At 41.9% G+C, this 26,710-nt stretch overlaps 2 protein-coding genes across 2 annotated transcripts in view; both read left to right on the top strand.

The window, feature by feature from the left end:
- The window catches only part of POLA2 (DNA polymerase alpha 2, accessory subunit), a gene marked incomplete at its 5' end in the record, with an annotated part of 34,543 nt that extends 27,969 nt beyond the window's left edge, over nt 1–6,574 (top strand). The window contains one exon of the mRNA XM_089684770.1: nt 6,188–6,574. Within this exon, the coding sequence (XP_089540896.1) occupies nt 6,188–6,331 (144 nt within the window). The remainder of the gene's footprint in view (nt 1–6,187) is intronic.
- A 101-nt stretch (nt 6,575–6,675) lies between these two features.
- Nucleotides 6,676–25,995, top strand: CDC42EP2 (CDC42 effector protein 2). Its single transcript, XM_089684797.1, has 2 exons — nt 6,676–6,850; nt 24,772–25,995. The coding sequence occupies exon 2, from the start codon at nt 24,789–24,791 to the stop codon at nt 25,374–25,376; it is 588 nt and encodes a 195-aa protein (XP_089540923.1). The 5' UTR covers nt 6,676–6,850; nt 24,772–24,788; the 3' UTR covers nt 25,377–25,995.
- Nucleotides 25,996–26,710: the final 715 nt, after the last annotated feature.

The following is a 26,710-nucleotide window of genomic DNA, read 5'->3' as shown; positions in this document are numbered from 1 at the left end:
TCAGTTTTAGCCAATTTATGTTGTATGTTTTTCTGGATAGATAAGCTGCCAAAAGCAGTGATTTCCATTTTGGTAATTGATTCATATCCAATCAAATCTGCCATTTCAATTTTGATAGATGGTGGAGTTCTCTTTTGAAAAACGTACACAAATGTGAAAGAAGTATATGTAATATGTACAGTATAATCACTTTTCTAAATAGTCTAGAGCAGTGGTTCTCAACCTTATTTGAGACCAGGGCCCAGTAAATTCTTCCAAAACCGTCCAGGCTCTGCAGCATCTAGGGGGTACTATGTGAGCTTGGGTAACCGTGAGGGGGCGGAGGGCTCTCTATGGACCTGGGGCACTGTGAGAGGTGAGGGGCACAGTGGACCACTATAGGAGTTTAGGGGGCAGGGAGACTGCAACCCGGTGGTTGAGAGCCACTAGTCTAAAGCATATACTCATCCGTAGTACTTACAGTGGATATAAAATGTCTACACACCCCTGTAAAATGTCAGGTTTCTGTGATGTAAAAAAATGAGACAGAGAAAAATTATTTCAGAACTTTTTCCACCTTTTTAATGTGATCCATAAACTGTACAACTCAATTGAAAACAAACTGAAATCTTTTAGGTGAAGGGAAGTAAAAATAAAAAACTAAAATATGGTTGCATAAGTGTGCACACCCTTAAACTAATACTTTATTGAAGCACCTTTTGAATTAATTATAGCACTCAGTCTTTTGGGATATGAGTCTATCAGCATGGCACATCTTGACTTGGCAATATTTGCCCACTCTTCCTTGTAAAAACACTCCAAATCTGTCAGATTGCAAGGGCATGTCCTGTGCACAGCCCTCTTCAGATCACCCCACAGATTTTCAATGGGATTCAGGTCTGTGCTATGGCTGGGCCATTCCAAAACTTTAATCTTCTTCTGGTGGAGCCATTCCTTTGTTGATTTGGATGTATGCTTTGGGTCGTTGTCATGCTGAAAGATGAAGTTCCTCTTCATGTTCAGCTTTCCATCAGAAACCTGAAGGTTTTGTGCCAATATTGACTGGTATTTGGAACTGTTCATAATTCCCTCTACCTTGACTAAGGCCCCAGTTCCAGCTGAAGAAAAACAGCCCCAAAGCATGACGCTGCCACCATTATGCTTCACTGTGGGTATGGTGTTCATATGGTGATGTGCAGTGTTGTTTTTCCGCCAAACATATCTTTTAGAATTATGGCCAAAAAGTTCAACCTTGGTTTCATCAGACCATAACACATTTTCCCACATGCTTTTGGGAGACTTCAGATCTGTTTTTGCAAAATTTAGCTGGGCTTGGATGTTTTTCTTCATAAGAAAAGGCTTTTGTCTTGCCACTCTACCCCATAGCCCAGACATGAAGAATACGGGAGATTGTTGTCACATGTACCACACAGCCAGTACTTGCCAGCTATTCCTGCAGCTCTTTTAATGTGGCCGTAGGCCTCTTGGCTGCTTCTCAGACCAGTTTTCTTCTCGTCTTTTCATCGATTTTGTAGGGACAGCCAGTTCTTGGTAATGTCACGTTTGCGCCATATTTTCTCCATTTGACAACTGTCTTCACTGTGTTCTGCGGTATATCTAATGCCTTGGAAATTCTTTTGTTCCCTTCTCCTGACTGATACCTTTTAACAATGAGATCCCTCTGATGCTTTGGAAGCTCTTTGCGGACGATGGCTTTTGCTGTGGGATGCGACTAAAAAAATGTCAGGAAAGACCTACTAGAACAGCTGAACTTTTTTTGGGTTAATCAGAGGCACTTTAAATGATGGCAGGTGTGTACTGACACCTATTTAACTTGATTTTGAATGTGATTGCTTAATTCTGAACACAGCTACATCCCCAGTTATAAGAGGGTGTGCACACTTATGCAACCACATTATTTTAGTTTTTTATGTTTGCTCCCCCCCAAAAAAGATTTCAGTTTGTTCCAGGGGCGGACTGACAACTCATGGGGCCCCTGAGCAATAGGGGATAATGGGGCCCCTGTGACCTTGCCCACACTAAAAAAAAGCCTATAAAAAGGTACCAGGGGCATTTCATGGGGCCCCCTACTGACCCCGGTCCCTCGGGCAGTGCCCGAGTTTTCGAATGGTCAGTCCGCCCCTGGTTTGTTCTTCAATTGAGTTGTACCGTTTATAGGTCACAATAAAGGTGGAAAAAGTTCTGAAATTATTTATCTGTCTAATTTTTTTTTTTACATCAAAGAAACCTGACATTTTAACAGGGGTGTATAACTTTTTATATCCACTGTATGTTCTTTTAATAAAAGTACCTGTTGATTCTGTGAGCTATGATCGGAGACATTGACAGCAAGTTCCTGTAGTAGGGTGGCTACCCTCTTGCAGCCTTTCTGAATATTCTCCCCTGAAGCCCCCATCCTCATTGCTGTTTCGTTCAGAAACCACATATGAAGTAGCTGCCTTTCCCAGTGCCATTGTTTCTCCCTTTAGTTCAGGTCTGACTTCACCCACATCTACATTGGGACTGCTGCTCTGCATCTATTGCATTAGGCATGCAGTCCGCGTTGTGCCTAATACTACACTGTAATAGTTACCACGATGCATTGTGGAAGTCATAGTTCCACTTAAGGGACATCGCACAATTAAATAAGCTTTCATGAATGTTGCTGCTGGCTCATGCAGAGTAGAGATTAGTGCCGTGGTCCTCTGATGGATTGATATCTTTGTAATCACCAGAGGCCATGACCCCATCACTAACGCTGTGGAAAACCAGGAATTAAAAAAAAAATAGTGTGTGTGTGTGTGTATATATGTGTATGTATGTGTGTATGTGTGTGTGTGTATATATATATATATATATAACAACACACATGACTTTTAATTTACATATGGCTGCAGTATGTTTGTAAGGTAATTGCAAGGTGGTTCTAAAAAGTATTGACTCGGGGGGCTGAATACAAATGCACACCACACTTTTTTCACATATTTATTTGTATAAACATTGAAAACCATTTATCATTTTCTTTCCAATTCACAATTATGTGCCACTTTGTGTTGTTCTATCAGATAAAATCTCAATAAAATACATTTACGTTTTTGGTTGTAACATGACAAATGTGGAAAATTTCAAGGGGTATAAATACTTTTTCAAGGCACTGTAATAATGGCTGGGGACAGGTATACGTCAAGCTTGCGTAAACGAGCACATGGGTTTACATTTTTGAACTCAGCTTGTGTGTGCCCAGGGACTTATGCCTGTGCATATATTAATATAAGCATGATGTAAACATGCATCCATTCATTCGTTACTATGGGTGGCTGAATGCTACAGCTGTCTCCTGGGATATACAAAATCTGCAGGGGATCAAATCTATATTTTCCCCACTGTATTTTCAGTTTGCCCACTTACAAAGAAATGAAAAATCTATCATTTTTATCATAGGTGTATTTTAAATGATGAAGACAGAATATCAACCAAAAATCCAGAAAAAACACATTTTACAAATGGTATAAATTGAGTTGTAGTTCAGGGAGTAAAATAAGTATTTGATCCCCAAGCAAATCATGACTTTGTACTTGGTGGAGAAACACTTGTCAGCAAGCACAGAGGTAAGATGTTTCTTGTAGTTGGTTACCAGGTTTGCACACATCTCAGAAGGGATTTTGGTCCACTCTTCTTTACAGATCTTCTCTAAAATACTTAGTTTCTTGGCAACTCGAAGTTTCAGCTCCCTCTATTGATTTTCTATAGGGTTAAGGTCTGAAGACTGGCTAGGCCACTCCATGACCTTAATGGGCTTCTTCTTGAGCCACTGCTTTTGTTGCCTTGGCAGTATATTTTGGGTCATTGTCATGGTGGAAGACCCATTCACAACTTATCTTCAGTGTTTCAGGCTGAGGGAAGAAGGCTCTCATCCACGATTTTACAATATATGACCCCGGCCATTGACTCCTCAATGTGCAAAAGTCGGCCTGTACCTTTTTAAGCAGAGAAACAGTCCCAAAGCATATTGTTTTCATCTCTGTGCTTGACTGTAGGGATGGTGTTCTTGGGGTCATAATCAGCATTATTCTTCCTCTAAGCATGGCGAGTCGTGTTAATGCCAAAGAGCTCAATTTTGGTCTCATCTGACCACAGCACTTTCTCCCAATCCTTTCCAATCATTTAGATGGTAATTGGCAAACTTCAGATGGGCCTGTACATGTGCGCTCTTGAGGAGGGGGACCTTGCAGGCGCTGCAGGATTTAAATCCATGGCGGCATACTGTGTTACCAATGGTTTGTTTGGCGACTGTGGGCCCAACTGCCTTGAGATCATTCACAAGTTCCTTGTGTAGTTCTGGGCTGATTCTCACTTTTTTTATTATCATCCTTAGTCTGGAGCTCCATGCAAGATTTCGCCTCATGAGGTGAGGGCTATTGATGGTTATTTTGTATTTCTTCTATTTTACAAATAATCGCTCCAACAGTTTTCTACTTCTCACCAAGATTCTTGCTGATGGTCTTGTAACCCATTCCAGCCTTGTGCAGGTCTACAATCTTGTCCCTGACGTCCATTGACAGCTCTTTGGTCTTGCTCATGATGCGGACCAAGAAAGAGATTCTGGGAACAGGTGTCTTGTAGACATAACAAGTTGTCATTAGGAGCACCTTCTTAAATTGACGGGACTAATCTGTGTACCACATGAGCACATAGCCAGTTTGTGGGAGCCAGAATTATTGATGGTAGGGGATCAAGTACTTATATTACTCACTGAACTGCAACTCAATTTATAACATTTGTATCGTGTTCTTTCTGGATTTGTGGTTGATATTCTGTCTCATTTAAAATACACCTATGATAAAAAAAATTATAGAACCTTCATTTCTTTGTAAGTGGGCAAACTTACAAAATTATTTTCACACTGTATGTCCGCAGTTTACATTGTATTACCTCATATGGCTGTGTACATAAGGCTTTAAAGTGGCATTAGACTCAAAAACATAATATATTGCAGCTTAACAATCAATAGATGGGGTGCCTGCATTAGCTTTTTTTTTTTTAGGATTTTTCCCTTTTCACTAGATGATCTGGCTAGTAACACATCCTCCTGATTTAGATTGCCCTCATTCTGGATGAATGAGCAATAGAGACTCCTTTGGACAGCAGCATTGTTAGTCTGAACAGGGAGTGAAGTGTCAGATGGACTAGCAGATTTAAATATACCAACAAATTGAAGCAAAACTCCAGCTAAAACTTATAAGTAATTACAGCAAACAGTTTTTCCCTTTTGAGATAAAGGTTTTACATAAATAGAAACTGATCATTATAAGCATCCCTGTCTGTGGTAAATGGTTTGTCTCAACACTTTAACTGGTACAGCTGCAAGATAGATTGTTCTGTTGAAAAACAGACCTACTGGCTGGATCACCAGGTGAAAAGAAGGGCTCATACACACAGGCTAAGAAAAACCAAAGGTGCATTCTTGAGGAGAGTGTTTCAGCAGAAAAAACGCACCAAAATGCTATGCATGTAAATACATTCGAATGGCCAGAATAGCTGAATATGCATTTATTCTCAAATGCTATACATGCATAAACACACTTAAATGTGTTTGCAATACATGGATTTTTGCGGGTTTTTTTTTTTTGTTTTGTTTTTTTTATGCTGCATTTTCCTGCCAGCAGTTCTGGTGGTCAGAGGGTGTTTTTTTTCCCCAGATGCCAGAGTGCATGAGCCCTGAAAAAAAAAGGAAACTAATGCAGCCATCACATTAAAGTGGGAAGCTGCAATATATTAAATGTTTGCTTTGAGGTAAATATGGTGTTAATAAAGAATCATGTATGGCCAGCCTCATCTTTGCTCTTATTTTCCAACCAGTGAGTTGAATAAAAAAAACGAGGAAAAAAAATCCCCCATTCACACATTCAGTGTGGTTGAGGTATCACTCCCACTGTGGTGTTGTATTCCACAGAATACAATGATCAGTGCTGGAGGTACAGATTGGTCAGGAAAATCCCGGGCTGGTTGTCCACAAGTTGATTAATAGATTGACTTGTGTACAGTCAGTTAGGCTATACATGGATAGATATTTGGTCAGTCCCTACTGAATCAGACCAATTGTAATCCGTTTATGGCTGGCATAGGCCTAGGCGATTGTAGAACTGTTTTTTTTCCCCTGATGGGTCTATAGCTGTAATTTATTAAATATGTTACTGCTTTTCTATAGGACATCTCAGGCAGCATCTGTATCAATCCTGGGCGCCTGACGAAAGGACTGGTAGGAGGAACATATGCCCGCTTCTTAGTGAAGAGAGAGAACACAGAGATCAGGAAGTCTCCCTGTATATCCGCTCAAGTAGTGAAAATTTAACGAACATCCCAGAATGGAGTGGAAGATCCGACTGTATAGGGATCTGTACTGGAGAACCGAAGCGGGATCTGTACTGGGGAACCGAAGAGGGATCTGTACTGGGGAACCGGGTGTATAGAGATCTGTACTGGGAGCTGAAGGCGGCAGGGCACGGAGCGTGCATTGTGATTGAACGGACTGTCCTGTACGATCTGATGTATATTATCAGTGTTTTGTACTGTATAAATAAAGCATATACATATACAGCCGCCTCCTGTCTGAGCAAAGAGCCCGCCGTCAAGTTCGTATCCCGCCCCTTTGCGCTGTGATTGGCTGAGCCGTGTGTTACGTAGTGGGTGTGTGTGGCGGAGCAGTCAGTCTCGGCTGAGCTCTGGCCGTGGAAGGATTGTGTCTCCCCTCTGTGTGCCTGGTGCTGCTGGTGAGCGAGAACCGGAAGTAGTGGCCACTCCCAACCACGTCCTCATCTGCCTGGGGCCGAATCTGGACGGACAGTCCGCTGTGCATGAGAACATTCAGCGGGTAAGTGTCAGCTGGCGGGCCTCGCGTGTTCTGTTCTTGTTTACTAGAAGTTCTCCGAGTGTAGACGTGACGGTATATAGAGGCGATACCTGTGCGCTTCCTGTGGCCAGTACTTGTCTTGTTCTCTATCACCAAATCAGTGCCTACAGGCTGCCTGGGAATGACATGTTCCAGCACAAGTCTCCTCATACATTGGAATGGCATGGTCTGTTATTAGGACATGCTCAGAGGTGTGGCAGCATGGCAGACTTTCCTCCACTCTTCGCTCCTTTCCTCCACTCTTCGCTCTTTTCCTCTCCTCCAGCGTGTTTTTTTTTTGTTTAGTCCTTTCCTCTCTTCCAGAAATTTTCAGTCCTTTCCTCTCTTCCAGAATTTTTCAGTCCTTTCCTCTCTTCCAGAAGTGTTCAGTCCTTTCCTCTCCTCCAGAAGTGTTCAGTCCTTTCCTCTTCTCCAGAAGTTTTTAGTCCTTTCCTCTCTTCCAGAAGTTTTCAGTCCTTTCCTCTTCTCCAGAAGTTTTTAGTCCTTTCCTCTCTTCCAGAAGTTTTTAGTCCTTTCCTCTCTTCCAGAAGTTTTCAGTCCTTTCCTCTTCTCCAGAAGTTTTTAGTCCTTTCCTCTTCTCCAGAAGTTTTTAGTCCTTTCCTCTCTTCCAGAAGTTTTTAGTCCTTTCCTCTCTTCCAGAAGTTTTTAGTCCTTTCCTCTCTTCCAGAAGTTTTCAGTCCTTTCCTCTCCTCCAGAAGTTTTCAGTCCTTTCCTCTCCTCCAGAAGTTTTTAGTCCTTTCCTCTCCAGAAGTTTTCAGTCCTTTCCTCTCCTCCAGAAGTGTTCAGTCCTTTCCTCTCCTCCAGAAGTGTTTAGTCCTTTCCTCTCTTCCAGAAGTGTTTAGTCCTTTCCTCTCTTCCAGAAGTTTTCAGTCCTTTCCTCTCTTCCAGAAGTTTTCAGTCCTTTCCTCTCCTCCAGAAGTTTTCAGTCCTTTCCTCTCCTCCAGACGTTTTTAGCCCTTTCCTCTCCTCCAGACGTTTTTAGCCCTTTCCTCTCCTCCAGACGTTTTTAGCCCTTTCCTCTCCTCCAGACGTTTTTAGCCCTTTCCTCTCCTCCAGACGTTTTTAGCCCTTTCCTCTCCTCCAGACGTTTTTAGCCCTTTCCTCTCCTCCAGACGTTTTTAGCCCTTTCCTCTCCTCCAGTCGTTTTTAGCCCTTTCCCCTCCGCCTTGTTTTTTAGCCCTTTCCCCTCCGCCTTGTTTTTTAGCCCTTTCTGCTCCTCCTCCTTGTTTTATAGCCCTTTCCGCTCCTCCGCCTTGTTTTTTAGTCCTTTCCCCTCCGCCTTGTTTTTTTAGCCCTTTCCGCTCCTCCGCCTTTTTTTTTTTTTCTTTTTTCTTCCAGTCGTGGCCCCCTTTTAAAATGATGCACAATCTGGAGATTCTCATTTAGGAACACCCACACAGGACACCCAACATTGGAGGGGGTTTAGTGTGTGGTCTGGCAGGATTGCAGCAGCACTTTTTTTTTCGTTTTATGAACTTTATTGAAATGCCACAAACATTTTATTGCTAGCTACAATCCACCACCTTGCACTGCACTGAAAAAACCCTGCACGCAATATGTTTGCTCAGCACTCACTGCCTGCACACCACCACAATGCAGTGCTGGGATCTGGGCACACTGGAGACGAAGCATTTTGCCATGATATGTGGTGCAACTAGGCTCTTATTCTTACAAAGCAAATACACCTTTGCATGTTGGTACCAACTAGCATTCCAGCATTTCTCTTCTCTCTGCTAATGAGCCCGGTGCTGACAAGGGAAGGGCACAACAAGGATGCTGGGCAGGCTCCTCCTGTCCTGCAGGGTGCCCAAGGTTGTAATGCCACACAATAAAAACCAAGTGGTCCATCAAGTCTAATCAATCGATCTATCCTTTTTTTTTTTTTTTTTTTTTATCTGCATACTGATCTATGTTTGACTCCACGTATTGTTAACTGACTCACTACCTCTGCTGGAATGCTAGTCCAACATCACCTACTCTTTCAGTGAACAAATTTCTAAGGGTTAGTTTTAAACTTTCCTTCAGTTAGTTTGAGGTCATGTCCCCGTGTTCTTGACCTTGCCTTCGTATCGAAAATAGTGCCCTCTAGAACCTTATTCACCCACCTTGAATTATTTAAAGGATTCCATTAAACACTTTCCTGTGTGTTTTGCTTAATCAGTATATTTATTGAGAAGATGACAGACATGCACAGATAAACAGACATCAAAGAACAAACCTTGTCGCATATCAATGATTAAGCACTTTGTGCTACATGCATCTTTTTTTTTTTTTTTTTTCTTTTTTTTGTTGACTGTTTATCTGAATGTCTGTACATCTTCACACTAGAGGCTCATTTACACAGCTGTTCCTGGCCATACACAAGCTCAGATCAGCAGATTCCTATAGTGGGTACGGCCAAGGGTTTATGATCTGCTGCAGACGAGAAGCATGTACAAATCAACGACAGGCTGAGAGACCTTCTACGGCTGTTCACATGTATAAGGAGAGATGAGCGGCCTTGTACATAAACTGCATTCCAGAGCTGCTCATCAGTCCCTAACCACAGGTAATCACTCAAAGTGTGAATCCATGCAGACCCTCTCAGCATGTCATTGATTTGTACAGGCTTCCTGCTGACAGCTGATTGCAAACATCTGGTACACATTGAAGAGGAATGCTGATCTGGGTGGTGTACAGCCTGGAGCGGCTATGTGAATGAGCCCCATATATTGTCAAGCAAGACAAAGAAGAAAATTAAGTGATCTAATTTTATTGAAATTGTGGTGTGTGTGTGTGTGTGTGTGTATATATATATATATATATATATCTATATATATATCATTTAGTATGTATAGTTGGCTTCCTTGTGGAAGCAAAGTGTGTTGTGTTTATGAAAACTATGTAGTATGAGGACCTACTGTACCTAATCTTTCCAAAGACTTTTGGTCCAATCAGGCATGCCTTTGCACTTCATTGTTGTTGGATCTAAAGGAGGTTGTGCTATCAGACTGTAACGGATGCATAGTGATCTTAAAGCGGAGTTCCAGCCGTTTGTGTTTATTAAAAGTCGGCAGCTACAAAAACTGTAGCTGCCGAATTTTAATACACCTGTCCCAGGGTCCAGTGATGTATTCACTCACGCTTTCTCTTCTCTCCTGTCCTCCACAGCACCGGCATCTCTACTGTGGGCATCAGGCTGTGACATCTTGTAGCTTCACAGCCTGGTGCCCACTGCGCATGCGCGAGTCGCGCCGTGCTTCCTGATTGGTCCGGCAGTCTCCTAGGATCTGTGAACGTTCCCAGGAGACTGGGAGCAAAGAGGAAGGCCGAACTTCCGGCTCACTTCGCTGCGGCAGACTGAACCACAAATGGGAGTGGGTACCTGTCAAAACCGGGTACCCACTCCCCTCCAAAAGGTGCCAAATATTGTGAGGGAGGGAGGCAAATAAGCGAGGCTTCCGCTTTTGAGTGGAACTCCGCTTTAAATAGTCTCTCAATGTGTATATCTTTATGTATAAGGTATTTACTAGTGATGAGCATATAGGTTAACAAGTATGTTAAACTTGAACCCCTGGGACAAAGTGGGTATCATAAGCTCTAGGCTGTGGGCAGGCCCTTGCATCCCCACTTAGTCCCTATTCAGCTTTTGTGGGGAATGATTGCCAAGTTTAGGGTGAAAAATACAAAAATAAACATTTTTCTTTAACATTAAACTGCAGAGCCAAAAAAAAAAACTTGCAGAGGAGCTTCCCATCACTGCAAGGGTTAAACGTTAATTTTGTCCATCTATACCTGCTTTATTACTTGCCCTTGTAAGCTGCAGGACGGGTACCCCAGAAGCCACGTTGTCAGTTGCAGGCACTTTGAAGTCCTCGCATGCAATGCAGGACTGGCAATTCCGCATTGTAAGGCCCCATTCATATCTGGAGGTTTGGGATCTCAGACAGAATCATTATGATTCTGCCTGCGATCACACATGTTCTGATGCCATTCATTTTTAGTAACACCTAACCACGGGGTGGTTTTGCCCCTTTTGCTTTGTGATTTATTGCTGCAAAACCTGACAGTGTTTAGGTGCCATTAAAATTGGATGGCACCCAATTATATGTTTTACCACTATTGCAGTGTAATTTGGGATCGCAGGCAGTATAGCAGAAATTCTGGACAAATCCCAAAATGCCAGCTATGAATGGGGCCTTACATATCAGAACAGCCAGTCCTGTGTTGTATATGATGACCAACAGGCTTTTGGGGGGGGAAACAGTCCTGAAGTTTACAGGAGCAAGGAATAGGGTAATTATAGATAGACAAAATATTTAGCCCTTTTCTGGGGTTTTTTTTTCTGCAGTTCATTGTTAAAGGAATTTTTTTCTTGCATTGCAGCATGTTGGCAATTTTTTTTTCCAACATTTCACACCCTAAACTTGGCAACCAATCCCAACAGAAGCTGCTCAGCCATTTTTTTTGGACTTACAGCACATTATAGACATTTTGAGTGGCAAAAAGTACTTCTACTTGCCAAGTTTATTCCCACTCCCATAGTGTCATTTACAGCCTAGAGCATGGGTGTCAAACTGGCAGCCCTCCTGCTGTTGCCAAACTACAAGTCCCATGAGGCATTGCAAGATTGACAGTTACAAGCATGACTCCCAAAGGCAGAGGCATGATGGGACTTGTAGTTTCGCAACAGCTGGAGGGCTGCCAGTTTGCCACCCCTGGCCTAGAGCCTAGGCAATATTCCCATGATCTGGCTACTGGGTGAGTTTTGGGTGGTATGTATTGTGGATTTTCAACACCATTAAGAACTACGGAAAGTCTTCTTTTAGACCTCAGTTAAATAAAAAGTGCAACAGGAAATGGGAGTGTTCTTGTGTGAATGACTAGATATGGTTTCTCAGTGCACACATACATAGAATCATGGGTTTTTAACATAAATTGGCTTTGATTTCATGTAGCTCATCGTTTTACTTGGATCTCTAAAACAATAAAAATGTGAATGAATCATCTGAACATTGTGGTATGGTGGAAAATAGGCTGGTCTGTTGGCAGCCTACTCAGAATTAATGTGCTGCCTTACCACAAGGCATGTTAATGTGCATGTGGTAACACAAATATGTGAATCTGGATTGTAAATGTCCTTATGCTTACAGACTTTAGTGTGCAGCTGCACCTATATTTTTCCTTGGTCTTCTTCCATTTCCTCCCCCACAAGTATTGTGCTCACCTGTCCTCCATCCAGTGAGATATATTACTTATAATGCTGCTTGTCAGACTTCTGTGCCGCATGCATAGTACACTCGCCATTCGATCCTTTGAAGAGTTCGCACTCTGCCAGGCCTAGAGGTGTAATTGCAACACATTGAAGGATGATCTAGGCTTTTCTGCTCTACAGGCTTGACTAGGGCCATAAACTGAGAATCTCCAGTTGCACTGCCATTCTAATTTATAGGGACTCTATGCACAGACATGATTGGTGTTTGACAGTTTCTTTGCAGTTGAGGTAAACGCTTGTAAGTAGGTTGGGGGTGTTAGTGCAGTTAAAGCAGTGCTTTACCATTAGTTTAATTAAACCTGTACTTAAAAGCAATGCAGAGCAAATTCACAAATTTGCTTTATTGCCCCTCCAACCCAGCAGATCACCCATCTTTCTTTCCTTTGTTCCAATCCTCCTATTAGGAGTGTAGGAATATACCTGCTATTTGTGAGTATGGGGGAGCCTGGCATCGGATGATTGTCCCAGTACTGTTGCATGGGGGCAGGGAGAGATCACAGTCGTGTAGGTTGTCCTCCCTTATATCTGACAAAAGAGAAGGGAAGGAAAATTGACTACCGTATTTGCCGGCGTATAAGACGACTTTTTGACCCTTGAAAATCTTCTCAAAAGTCGGGGGTCGTCTTATACGCCGGTACACATGTTTAGGGGGGCTGCGGCATTAAGTACAGGGGTTTGCAGGGGCTGATGTCTCTTACCTGGATCCAGTCCCACGACGATCCGGTCCAGGAAGCGCGGCGTCTCCTTCAGTTTGGCCACTGGATGTTTGTGCGGCTGCTCGGCTCCGCCTCCTCACCGGTGATTGGCCGCCAGAACTGTAGCTCAGGAAAGGCACACAGGCGGCCAATCACCGGCGAGGGGGTGGAGCCGAGCGGCCCCGCGAAAATTGAGTGCCGGAGCAGCAGGTAAGTGTTCTGTGTAGAGGTGCTGCTGCAACCACATATGCTGGCTGCAGCAGCACCATACGAGAACAGGGTCAGCAAGTCTCAGTGGGAGGAATAGTGCCCCATCATTGGTGTCACTGATACCAATGATGGGGCACTATTCCTCCCCCCACTGACACCAACGATGGGGCACTATTCCTCCCCCCCACTGACACCAACGATGGGGCACTATTCCTCCCCCCCACTGACACCAACGATGGGGCACTATTCCTCCCCCCCACTGACACCAACGATGGGGCACTATTCCTCCCCCCCACTGACACCAACGATGGGGCACTATTCCTCCCCCCCACTGACACCAACGATGGGGCACTATTCCTCCCCCCCACTGACACCAACGATGGGGCACTATTCCTCCCCCCCACTGACACCAATGATGGGGCACCGTTCCTCCCACTGACATCAATGATGGGGCACCATTCCTCCCACTGACACCAATGATGGGGCACTATTCCTGCCACTGATACCAATGATGGGGCACCATTGCTGCCACTGATACCAATGATGGGGCACCTATTCCCCCCACTGATACCAATGATGGGGCACTATTCCTCCCACTGTTACCAATGATGGGGCACTATTCCTCCCACTGACACCAATGATGGGGCAATATTCCTCCCACTGATAACAATGATGGAGCACTATTCCTGCCACTAATGCCAATGATGGGGCACTATTCCTGCCACTAATGCCAATGATGGGGCACTATTCCTCCCACTGACATCAATGATGGGGCACTATTCCTCCCACTGGTGTGCATTGGAAGAGGGGTAGTCTTATACGGCGAGTATAGCCCAAACACTACATTTTAGCAGGAAAAGTAGGGGGGTCGTCTTATACGCCGGCAAATATGGTATATTGACCTGAGGAAACTGGTTGCTTTCTCCTTGGACAGGAACCTGTGATGATAGACATATGGAATTGGCCGTAATTACTTGATGCCACTAGTTTAGGGACTATCATATCCTGATCCTTACTTTACCTTTTGGTGAGCCACTCACTGGGTACAATTATGTGCACATCAGGACATATCCTTGTTTTGAAGTAGTGACTCACTATGTATTAAAAGCCACAATGCCATCCATGAAGCCTACACCTTTACCAGCAGGTCAGCATCTCTGATCCTGACAGGTTTCTTTTAGTAAGAATATATTTAGAGCTGTGCTCTAGTGGCGATCTATAAGATGGCAGATGAATCGGCATGCTGGAAATGCAATGAATGTGTTTTGCCTTTGTGCATAAAACAGGAATATTGGCTTGTGGAGGTGCCTGGAAGCATTGGAGTAGATGGACTTCAAGAAATGAAACCAAAACTACCACAAGAGTCAAATCTACTCATTTACTTTTGTATTCTACAAGGCTTGTTGTGGTGGTCATTATAGAGGGAACAATAGGTGCTGTGCAAAATCTTTCCTACCCAATCAATGTATTTTCTACTAAGGAGGTCTCTAATATTATCTAAAGCTGTCCACGTTACAATCTGTACAATTCCTTGCCAACACCTATTCAGTGCAAGGAGTATATTAGGGGTTCTTTGCTGGGGTTATGGGAACCATACCATGAGGTTAAGCTGGATTGCTTAATTAACAAACGGAAACCAGATTCTTTGCGTTGTTGAACCTGAAATCAAACTGGAGAGATTGATTTTCAGTGTCGATTGACATGCCAGCCCGCCACCCCCCAACCCCCCCTTCCAACGGAAGGGAAACTTAATACAGGGGCGGGCAGCGGGCTGCTGTGTCTTACCGGGCTCCATGTCCCAGTTCCACGACGATCCAGTCCAGGGGTCACTGCTGGAGGAGGAGTAAAGAGGTCCGCAGGTCCGGTGTCTTCTGACGTTCCACCCGTCATCTGGCCACACCCTCGAGATCACTTCACAGCCTATGGCAGCTTGTACCGCCCTCTGCATGCTCCGCCTCCTCACCGGTGATTGGGAGCCAGAACTGTAGCTCAGGAAAGGCACACAGGCGGCCAATCACCTGCGAGGAGGCTGAGCTTGGAGAGGAGGAGCGTGGAGGAGCCGAGCGGCAGCACGAAGATCGAGTGAGGGAGCAAGTGAAGAATATAGCTGACCGGTAAGTGTGCCGTGCAGATGGTGCTGCTGCAACCAGGTATGCTGGCTGTGGATGGGAGGGGGAAGGAGCCTAGGCTGGAGCAGGGGTCAGCAAGGTAAGTGTCAGTGGGAGGAATAGTGCCCCATCATTAGGTGTCACTGCTGTGATTAAATGGGGACGGGGGCTGGGGCGCCAATTTTATAGTTCGTCTGCGGGCGCAAAATATCCTAGCTACGCCTCTGTTCCAGGTTTCATTTGCAAACTATAAAGTCTCCCTAGCTGTAGCTATCTTGTATATTAGTGATTTGCCCTTTTTTATATAGTAAGTATACATTTATTTATTTTATTTTAGCTATTCTGATCCTAGTTGTCTATATGTAAAGTAAAACTAACCCATTAACATCTGTTAAATATCATACTGGTTCCCATTAGGACAGATGGTGATGAGGATTTTGACAGTCCGGCACACTAGGTATGGGGGCATACAGTATCTCACAGAAGTGAGTACACCCCTCACATTTTTGTAAATATTTTATTATATCTTTTCATGTGACAACACTGAAGAAATGACACTTTGCTACAATGTAAAGTATTGAGCGTACAGCTTGTATAACGGTAAATTTGCTGTAAAAAGGTTACAAATGCCTAATTGACATGATTGGATCTAAGTTGAATAGAATGTATTGCTACTTCTCATACTACATAGTAGCTGGAGTTTATAGCATAACTGATGTGGCCTGCTTAAAAGAAGAAAAAGGTCAAGGACCAAGTCTCCTGTGTCCAATAAAATGTCCAAGTCTGTTTTCCAATACTGCTGAAATCACCATATGAGTCACTGCACAGAACAGTAGACCAGTTTTAGTTCTGTTCCATCTTACCAGGGTAGATGCCTGTCTGAATGCTTATCAAACAATAAGTGTCTGGCTTTGATGTCACCAGTGATAAACACATGCGAAGACTTTTTGCATAGCTAAGACCTTTATCAGCCAGTGTTTGTGAAATGTGTTAAAATCATTAACAGCTGTGTATTGAAGGCTGGCTTTCAGAGAGATGTCTCCACCAAAGAATATACACGCATCCTCATTCAGGCATCCCGGTTGTTATAACCAACATGCACATTTCTTGAGGTGAAAAAAAAATTTATTTTCACAAATACAGATTATTTAAAGGAATTGTTGACGTTTACAGAAAAATGCAGGGCTGTGGAGTCTGTAGATAAATGTTCCGACTCCTCAGTTTTGTGTACCTCCGACTCCTCTGTATTAATATGCGAATGTATTTTATACATTCCTTGAAGGAAAGAAAGGCAACATACATGTCATTACCACAGGACTACTGGCTGGGAAGCCAACAGTCTACTGTATTGAACAGTTTAAGCAAAAGACAAACACAATGAAAACAACAAAGTTTTATTAATTTTTTTTATTAATTAATCAAGTGGCTGGATAGTAGCAGCAGGCATAAACATCAGGAACAGGAACTTTACCAGTCCAAAAATACAAACCACATTATTTGGTTGTTTTAGAACAAAAACAAAGCTTATGTATATGAACCAAAAACAAAATCTGTAAAACCTAGAAATGGTTTATATTAATCTTGAAATGTAGTTATAGGCTTAGCAAATGCAAATCAATTCAATGTAGAGTTCTAAGGAAAAGAATTGCCTCTGCCAGATCCTCTTTCATAGAGGCTCTTAAGTCAGACTTTATTATTTTTAGGGCTGAAAATAATCTTTCGACACTGACTTGGGTGGGTGGCATTGCAGTAACTATTCTGGCCACATCACTAACGATAGAGAGAAGTAGAGAAGTCATTAATTATAACTTTTTGTGAATTGGGACATTTAAACTTGCTTTTTTTTTTTAATTCCAATCTAAATTTAATCGGAGTCGGAGCATTGTTTGCCGACTCCGACTCCAGGTACCCAAAATTTCCTCCGACTCCACAGCCCTGGAAAAATGTAAAGGTGAATTTAAGCCAGCCATACATGGATCAACATTTGGACGGTTCAGCAGGTAACCATCAGCAGAATACAATAGCACAGCAGAATTCCCCAATCCACATCAAATGTGTGGATGGGGGAAACTGCTAAATTATTATTTTTTCAACCCTCTGGTTGAAGGGGGGAAAAAAATGAATCTTTTAAGACTTCCCTAACACTGGACACCCTCCCCACCCCTATAGTACCTGCTGTATTTAAGTCTGGGTTCCCGAGCAGTCAGCTCCCCTGCAGCCACTCCAGCGGTCCAGAGATATGATAGCCCAAATATATATATATATATATACACACATTTTTCTAGAGATAGGTTTTAACGTGCTCAGTATTGATGCTTGTCCCTTAGTGAGTGAGGAATTTTATTTTAGATTTGACATTTCATCCAAGCTGACAGGTTTACGTCAAAGTAACTGAATGTCCAATAGGAAAGGAACGGAGGTCAGGCAAAGTTGTTTAATCTCCTGACTCCAAATTCCTTGGCATTGGCAGAAACCATGTGACCGGAGTAACATGCGCTGAAGCCATCCTGAAATCTCATTAAAGACAAAGATATACAGGTCTATAATTAACCTCCGTTCATAAAGAGTGACTATTGTCAGTTGACCCTTCCCTTTTTTTTTTTTTTGGTGCTCTAAGTCTTGAGCTTACCTGAAGGCTCTTAAGGCTCACTTTCCTTTTTTTTTTTTTTTTTTTTTCATTTTTTTTTTTTTTTTTAAAGTGGGTTTGCTATTTCTCTATCATGTGTTGAGGTTTCAGTGAATACCCTACAGCTGCACACATAATTTGGGCTACCTGGAATCCTTGAAGAATTTTCATTTATGTTTAACAGCTTCTATGTTTATGTGTAATGTTTGCACTTTTAGTACTTGTGTTGGGTAAAACACTGAATGGGTTGTCAGATTTCTGTAAAAAAAAAAAAAATCAGGCCATTGTGTATTATTTGACTGAATCCTTATATAATGTGATTCTAAGCTAGGTCATACATTATACATACATTTGTTTGATACAATTGTGAATATACAAAAATTCTGATTTTAAAAACCAGCTATCGGAGAATATCTTCAGCTTTGTAATACAGAATTAGTATTTCAATGTTTACAGTGTATTCTCCCCTTCATCCTTGTGGCGCTCCTAGTCTAGTGATATGTTCTATGTGTGTGTAAGATTTTGTGGCCTACTAGGTCTCTGATCTCATGAATGATGTGGTTTGTGATGCATCTAAAGCTGGCCATACATGGATCGAAATTTGGCCGGTTCAGCAGGGACTGGCCAAATTTTGATCCATCTATGGGCAGAGAGGTTGTACACAAGTCAATCTATTAAATGAGTGAGTTGTGTACAAACAACCTGTCAGGTTTTTCCCCAAATGATCAGTGCCGGTGGCTATAGCCAGCAACACTGGTATTGAATTCTGACAACCGGGAAGGCTCCTCGCTGTCAGAATACAATAGTTCAGTAGGAGTGATTTCCCCCATCCACTTTGAGTGTGTGGATGGGAGAATCTGATCCCCCTTTTTTCTTTTTCTTTTTTTTTTCTCCATTCAACCTGCTGATTGAACAATAATAAAAAAAAAAGATCAATGTGTGGGCTGCCTAAGCCCTCTTGCAGCATGATTTGAAACATTTCTACTGGAGTCCACTGAGTAGAGGAAGGGCACTTCCAGGAAGTGATAGGGACATGAGCACACACTGTACCCAGCACAAGCTTCCTGTCTGTGTGAACTGTTCCTCCTAAAGTCCTATCATATTTTTTGCCCTTGTTAACTCTTCCTCTGCTTATTTGCTTTCCCATCCTCTGGATTTTTTCACTTTTCCAACTGCTAGACTCAGCTTCCATGATCTTTGGCCTTCGATCCTATCCTCCTCTTCTCCTGTTGCTGTTAAGCCTCTACTCTCCATTCTCTTTGCTCCCATTAAAACCTTTGCTGCCATACCCATTTTCAGTGCTGTTATTGCTGTTCTCACTCCCTCTAACCTGCCACACATATGCCTGTTCAGCCACAGAAGCTTGGACCAATGTAACTTTATATATACCATACCGAGCTCTGATGCTCCTGGAATCCCTGATGACATCATCTCCCTGCCTCTCCACCTTGTCCAATCAGAGAATGCTACGCATTAATCCACAAAACAGGAAAGCATTCTTTGAATGGCGCCTGTCCGGAGCAGCCGACCTCCTGTGTTGACAAAGCATCAGGCCAGCCATTCAGCAAGGTACCCAGAAGCAAGTGGGGATCACTGGAGTAGTGGTGTCTACTTTTAAAATGATTTCCAGGGACATCGGCCAGGTATTGTACAAACAAGGTGGACCTATGTTACTGTTAAAGAAGAATCCCAGGCATGGTTTATTTTTATATTCTTTTTTCTATAGAAAAAGATTTTGTTATTTCTCCAGTTTGCTATACGCATTAACGTACAAGTGTAAAGGCACCTAAACTCACCCTAGTGGTTTATCCTGTACAAGACTTCCCTCCACCCTAGCAGCCTACATACCTCAGGAAAAGTGCTGAAGATTTCTTTTCAGTTCTCCGTGCTGGTTGTACCTGCACAGTGAGCCCTCATGGACTTGTATAAGAGGACCATGTTCCCATTACCTCCAGTCTGAGTAGGTCTTGGCTGTCTTCTTGGGGTACATACTAAGTTGGGCTTTTTATAGTTTAGCTTGGGAAGGAGGGTTAGAGTCCTTTTATTAAATGGTCTTGTCCTTTACCACCTCTTTACTGAGTAACCCATTCAAGGAGTGAACACACGTTGCTGGTGTTTGAATAAAAGAACTCGTCTGACTCGTTTTTAATAAGATACAAGCATTTGTTTACAGTGATTGTGTTGTGTAATATTTGTAAAAAATAAACAACTATTTTATTTTTCTTAACCACACTCATTAGGATGAGCTGTCTTGTATTCATTCTCTGATTTGTATTTCCCATATATATCCTATAGAGAATTTATTAACTAACAAGGGCTAGTTGCCAAAATCAAGAGAACTCTTCAAAGAGATATATGACAAATACATTTCAAAGAGGGGAAATGGGAAGCTCAGCTTTGTCATGGGGACAAGAATGCAAGTTGAAACAGGGACAGAGAGAGAAGTAAAAACATGAAAGAAAGCACACACACACACACGCATGTACGTTTGGACATAGTTTAAATGCAGCGAATTGTAAAGTCAGCGTGTGCCTTTATAGACAATATTTTTATTAGCGCTGTGACCTATTTAAATATCATTAACAATAACTGCTTGGGATGTGGAGGGCCAACTCAAGTACTATATAGATTGTATTGCAGGAATGCTGAAAATGTTCTTCTGAACTTCCCTTTCACTGTACTCAACACTGGAATGGTTTGTGTGACTTTCCAACAATAATGGCATGGTGTTGTTTTATGGCATCATCGAGTTATGCATGGCCAGCATGTTGCCTTAAGCCCGCCATGCATGGATTCAAATTCGATTGATTCAGCAGGGATCAACTGAATTTCAGTCCATGTATGGATCAGCTGGTTGTACACAAGTTGATCCAGTCATTGACTTGTGTACAAGCAGCCTGTCCTGTTGCCCCCCCAATGATTAGTGACGCAAACTGATTATTGAATATTGCTGGATGGGAAGGCTCTCGCTGGCAGTACATAATAGCGCTGCTGGAAGGATTCCCCCATCAGCATGGAGTGTGTTGATGGGGGAATTGGCACATTTATTTTTCATTCAACACGCTGGTTGAACCAGAAAATGCATAATATATGACCAGCCTCACTGTATATCAGACCTAGCATGAGCACGATTACATCTTAGAAGGCAAGCTTCCCGGCTGCAAACCTGCCTGAATCTCACTGTCACAGCCTACCACACTTGTTCTACTGCTGTGTGCCAAGTCCTGTCTGTAGGACACTAGAAATTCTGAAGGACCCTCTGCACACTGGTATATACCCTTTCAAGCAGACTATGCAGTCAATAGGGATATTTAGTTCACACATATTGCAATAAATTGCTTAAGCTGGCCAACTGCGTCAAAGTAATCCCTCTATGGCCAGTCCTACTCTGCTGTGCCTATGCAAATGCTACTGTGGACACAATGCTAACATAGGGGAAAAGACACAATGGGGGAGTAGGCAGAGTAGGACTGGCCATAGAGGGATTACTGTGAAGCAGTTGGCCAGCTTAAGCATGTATTGCAATATGTGTGAACTAAATATCCCTATTGATTGCATAGTCTGCTTGAAAGGGTATATACCAGTGTGCAGAGGGCCCTTCAGAATTTCTAGTGTTAATATGTGGTTACACCCCTTTTAGCACCTGATGGATAAATGCATGCACTACCTGTTGGGATTTGAGCACAGGGATCTCTTGTCTGTCTGTAGGACAGTCTCCCAAGAATGTCCAGGTGGTGGTCCCATAAGTCTACAAGGACCCAACATACTTTTCTCATGTGAAAAAGAAATAAAAAGGTGAAATAACTGCAATTTCCCTTCTAAAGTGCTGGTCATTCCAGTTTTTAATATCCACTTTCCATATTTTGGAGAGGAGCTTGGTCATGACGCCATTGTCTTCCATGTTTATTGACATTTCTTACTTTAACAATTTAAAATGAAGTCTTTACTGGGGACAGGTGTTGTTGTATGTGTGTTTTTTTGTTTTTTTTAAATATTGGAAATGTATGATGTGTTTTGCTCCCTCAAATCCATCATGTGTTTCCAGCAGCTCTAAATGAAGCTGTTCCCGGGATCCTTTGTTGTTGGCTATATGTCAGCAATCCTAACCAAGCCTCTCACTGAATCAGCAGATTGTGTTTGAGATGAAAACCGAAAGGCATGGATACTATTCAGCATTTTACAGCATTTACTATCAAAATGTCAGTGTGGTTTGCATGTTCATCTTTGCAGCTCTGATTAGTGTCAGCGGTGGTGAGTGTTTACAGCGTGTGTTCATAGTTTGTATCTGTCCTCAGATCCAATATCCGGTTTTAAGGATTTGTCGAAGGAAAAGTTTGTCCATAGAAAAGTGTATAGATAATAAGCAAATATTCTCATTTTGTGAATTTGTTATTTTTTACTCTTATTGTCTAAACATTTTGGTTTGGTAATCAGAAGCTGCAGTTGTAATGCAGAAATGTATTTTATTTATTTTTCTGTGGAACTTTGAATATGGTGTATAATGTGTGAATGGAACAGCATAAACTTTGAGTTTGCTGTGCAAAAAGAGTAAACTTTGTGTCCCATGCAAAACCAAACAATTGTCTTTATCACGAAACCCCAGCAAAACGCTTTTTTTTTTTTTCTACTTTTGAATAAAGTACAAGAAGAATTCTAAGCTGTGTCAGGTTGTTGTGACATGTTCCCACTGGGAAGTCCCCAAGTAATAGAATGTGTACTGGAAAGCGGAAATTTTTCCATTGGGGGCAGAGAAAAAAGTAAACCCCGTGGAGGAGGTAACCTCAGCTGTGTGGTATAATAGAAGTGTGGATTTTGCCAATAGATCTGTTATTGTTTCACTTTCTGTAACAACAGACCAGGCTATCCAGCAAAACTGGCAAGACCACTTTTTTTTTTTTTTCCATGCTGTGTCATGTTGGTTAATTGTTCATTTTTAGTCATGTTTAAATTATAATTAAGTGGAACTAAAGCCTGCAATCCAGCGATACAACATCCACAAGCTCCCTTTGGTACCACACCTTTTACCTGGCTTCTTTCAGATGCTGAGTCTTCAGCCACCTTGATTGACCTGAAGGAATGGCTGAACTCCCACACATGCACCTCATTGTACATTTGTAAGAAGATTGATAACAGGCAGTTTTTTTGTTTTTTTTTTTTTAGTCGCAGTAGAGACATACTGTAGCTTGTCTCTTCTTCTATAAAGAGTCTGCATGCTAGCAATTTTTTTTTTTTTACTTCCAAATTATGATGAGGCTTCATTTATTATATTTGGTTGAATTGATAAAGCTTTAACACCAGCCTAAGGCACTCACTTTTCAGTCATGCGACTGTCGTCATTTTTAAATTTTCATAGGACTGAATTGAGAAAAATGTGTCTTGTGTGGTTTTTTTTGGCTACGTATCCTGGTGTATTAGTCCTTGTGAATTGACTTATGCAGATATTGTTAAACTAGTTCAAGTCCGGACACCTTCACCCCCTTCCAGTCCAGCTTTCAGCACGATCACACTTTTGAGTGACAGCTAATCAGTCATGCAACACTGTACCCATATGAAATTAAAAAAAAAAAAGTTCTGCTTAGTTTTGTTGTAAATTTAGGCCAAAATGTTTTCTTCCACATTTTCTTGGTAAAATATCCCAAAACCGTGTATATTGGTCTGTGTGAAAGCTATAGAGTCTACAAACTATGGGTTATGTATCTGAAAATTGGTCAGTTGAGACACTAAAATGCTGGACGCTGGTATGATGTTTGGCATGATCAGGATGCTGGTATGGGGTATGACGGTGATCAGGACTTTGGCATGAGGTATTGCGGTAATTGGGATGCTGGTATGATGATGATGATCAGGACTTTGGTATGGTGTATGGTGGTGTTCTTGTGAGTGTTGGGACAGGTGACAGGGGCTGGCTGCAATATTTAATAGGACTACAATTGGTGTGGATCAGAGACTCTGGGGCTAGCACTGCAATCTGTGAGTGCACAAGCAGCCTGACAAGCTGCTGCATCAGTTCACACTGAGAGCAGAGAGAACCGATCTTTACTTTGTGATTACTGTGATTGGACACAGCAATCCCATAATAAAACAGCCTGTGATCGCCCATATACAGTGGTAATGTCATCTGCTGTGTCCGGGCGTCATACTAATCACTGGTCTCCTGGGTGTATGCTCTGTGAGCCATGCAGAAGCCACCAGTGTGGGATGATATACAGGTATGTTGGTTCCCATCTGCCATCTATAGATTATGGGCAGACTGGAAGCAGTTAGGGTCACTGAACACTTGACACTTATGCTTAGTACCTTTTTCACTAGCATTTACACTTAATATATCACTGCAAAATATTGAGTAGTGTGTGACTAACATTTCCTTAAAGCGGTATTAAACTCAATATCAAACATTTGTTATATTGTATCTTACCAATTCTTAGAGGTGATGGCTGCATTAGTTTTGTTTTTTGTTTTCTTTATGCTTTCTTTACTCTCACTTTGTGATCCTGCCAGTAAGACTGCAGATAATGTTGAGACAACTATTTTACAACTGACAGGGGTACTTACAATGAACAGCTTTTATTTATTTCTGTAAAGCCTTTATCCCAAAATAAAAGAAAAACTGTTTGCTGTAACTGATTCTAAAGTGTGAGCTGGAGTTTTGCTTCAATTTGTTGGATGTACTAGCAGATTTAGATACATGAACACTCCCCTCCTCCCAGACTGACAATGCTGCTGTCCAAAGGTGCCCCCTGTGCTCCGTTTATCCAGTGTGTGGGCACTCTAATACAGGAGGTGTGTGGGCAGATCACCGGTTGAAAACAGAGAAGGGGAAAAAAGCCTAAACAAGAAAAATAAAACTAATACAGCCACCACATCTAAGGATTGGTAAGCTGCAATATATTAGATATTTGGGTTTAATACTGCTTTAATATACATAGGTTTGTTTTATATGTGTCTATTCATTCTGTGCATTCTAAAAATTGTTAAACTTTTGTTCCCAGTGTCGCAGAACTGACTGATGCCATGTAAACGAAGCAAATCACGTTTTTTACCAAAGATACAACGTGAGACTGCGAAGATGTCTACAAAAGCTCCCATCTACCTGAAAAGAGGAAGCCGTAAAGGAAAACTAAGAGATGTGCTATCTCCAGATATGATCAGTCCCCCACTTGGAGACTTTAGACACACTATTCATATTGGCAGTGGGGAAGGAGATGTTTTTGGGGATGTTTCCTTCCTGCAAGGTAAATTTCATCTCCTTCCTCGATCACATCCTGGATCCTCCACATCATCTTCACCTGATGCAACCCCACCTCTCTCCCATTCAGAGGTACCATCGCCTATCCTAAAGAACGCCATCTCACTTCCTGCTATAGGTGAGCCACAAGCACTTTCCCTTCTGCAGGCTGCCCCACCAAAGCCACCAAGACTTCATCTTGAAGAGAAAACTAGGAGCCCAGTCACAGAGATGGCTCCTTGTGGAGGAATTACAGCAGAGGAAAGGGAAGAAAGGTTTCTTGCTCATGCTGGCTCTCTTCTTTCCCTACACGTGGATTTGGGGCCTTCCATCTTGGATGATGTGCTGCAAATAATGAAAAAAGAGTAGACTAATGGCCACCTTGAGCTACATCTAAAATTCAAAAACTATTTTTTATAAGTATTTGTTTTACACACTACAGAATGTCTTAGTTTCCTATGTGGACACAAACAAGCCAATGCTGCCTAATAAGTAATTATACAGTGTTTTGAGTTGATGCTGTATATACTGATGCTGAGCATCTACATGCTGTATAGTTTTGGGACCTTTACTGGAAGTAAACAGCATTTCATAAGGAATATTTACATTATACCTATAGAGTGGTACACCTTATTCTTAACTAGTCAGAGCAGCTACAGATATTTTGTAATAAGCAGGGTCATTCTTTAGTGCCTTCTTGCCATGAAATGTCACTTTATTTTTTTTTTTCTTTTTATTGTTTTTAATGATCAAAAGCTGTAAATTGTTTATTGGACCAAATACAGAACAATATTTAATGTTGGATGTCATTTATTTGTGCTAAGCTGTGAAATGCATTTTAGGGGACTTGTGTGAAATGCTTAAAAAAATAACCATTTTAGATGTTTTGTTCCTCTCATTTTCAGAATATTCATTTTTTGAATCCCAAATAAATGGAAATGACACAAACAAAGATGACAATCATTAAAAAAAATTACTGTTTTTGAAATTGTTACTTTTTATTCATGTTTTTGTGGAAGTTAGCCGTATTAATCTCAAAAGTAAACATTTTATAATATTGCAGCTTACAAATTCTTACATGTGGTTGCATTAATTTTCTTTGATTTCTTTTGTCTACTTTCATCTGGTGATCTTGCTAATAAGACTCACAAACTCTTTTGTGATAAAAGAGATGAGACAAACCATTTAACACTGACAGGAGTGGTTACAATGATCAGCTTTTATTTATTAATGGGAAACCTTTATTCCAAAAGGAAAAAAAAGTTTGATTTCAATATGTTAGTGTATTTAAATCTGCTAGAACATCTAACATTCCCCTCCACCCCCCCCCCCCCCCTTAGACTGATGATGTTCTTGTCCAAATCTGCCCCTGAGCTCCTTAATCCAGAATGAAGGTACTCTAATACAGAAGGTATGTTACTGGCCAGATCACCTGGTGAAAACAGAGGGAAAAAGCCTTAAAAAGAAAATGAATGCAGCCACCACATCTAATGATTGCGAAGCTGCAATGAATTACATTTTTGGTTTTGGGTTTAATACCGCCTTAAGGGTTGATTGTGATCCATGTTGAAAACGTTTGTTTCAGGAACTCCGATTTTAAATTTTTAATCATTGGGTCAAATTTGATGTTCATTTAAAACCGCATTGATGAGAAAATTCAAAAGAGCAGGATGGAAAGGTTTTTCTTGAAAGAACAAGTTTCT

Source organism: Staurois parvus, unplaced genomic scaffold, assembly GCF_062004578.1.
Source record: "Staurois parvus isolate SC_StPar_1 unplaced genomic scaffold, SC_StPar_1.0 ptg000356l, whole genome shotgun sequence".
Taxonomy (NCBI): Eukaryota; Metazoa; Chordata; class Amphibia; order Anura; family Ranidae; genus Staurois; species Staurois parvus.
This window is presented reverse-complemented; position numbering and strand designations above follow the sequence as displayed.

What these genes read in the sequence shown, in the direction of transcription:
- CDC42EP2 (XM_089684797.1), top strand. Translation starts at nt 24,789, where the DNA reads ATGCCATGTAAACGAAGCAAATCACGTTTTTTACCAAAGATACAACGT.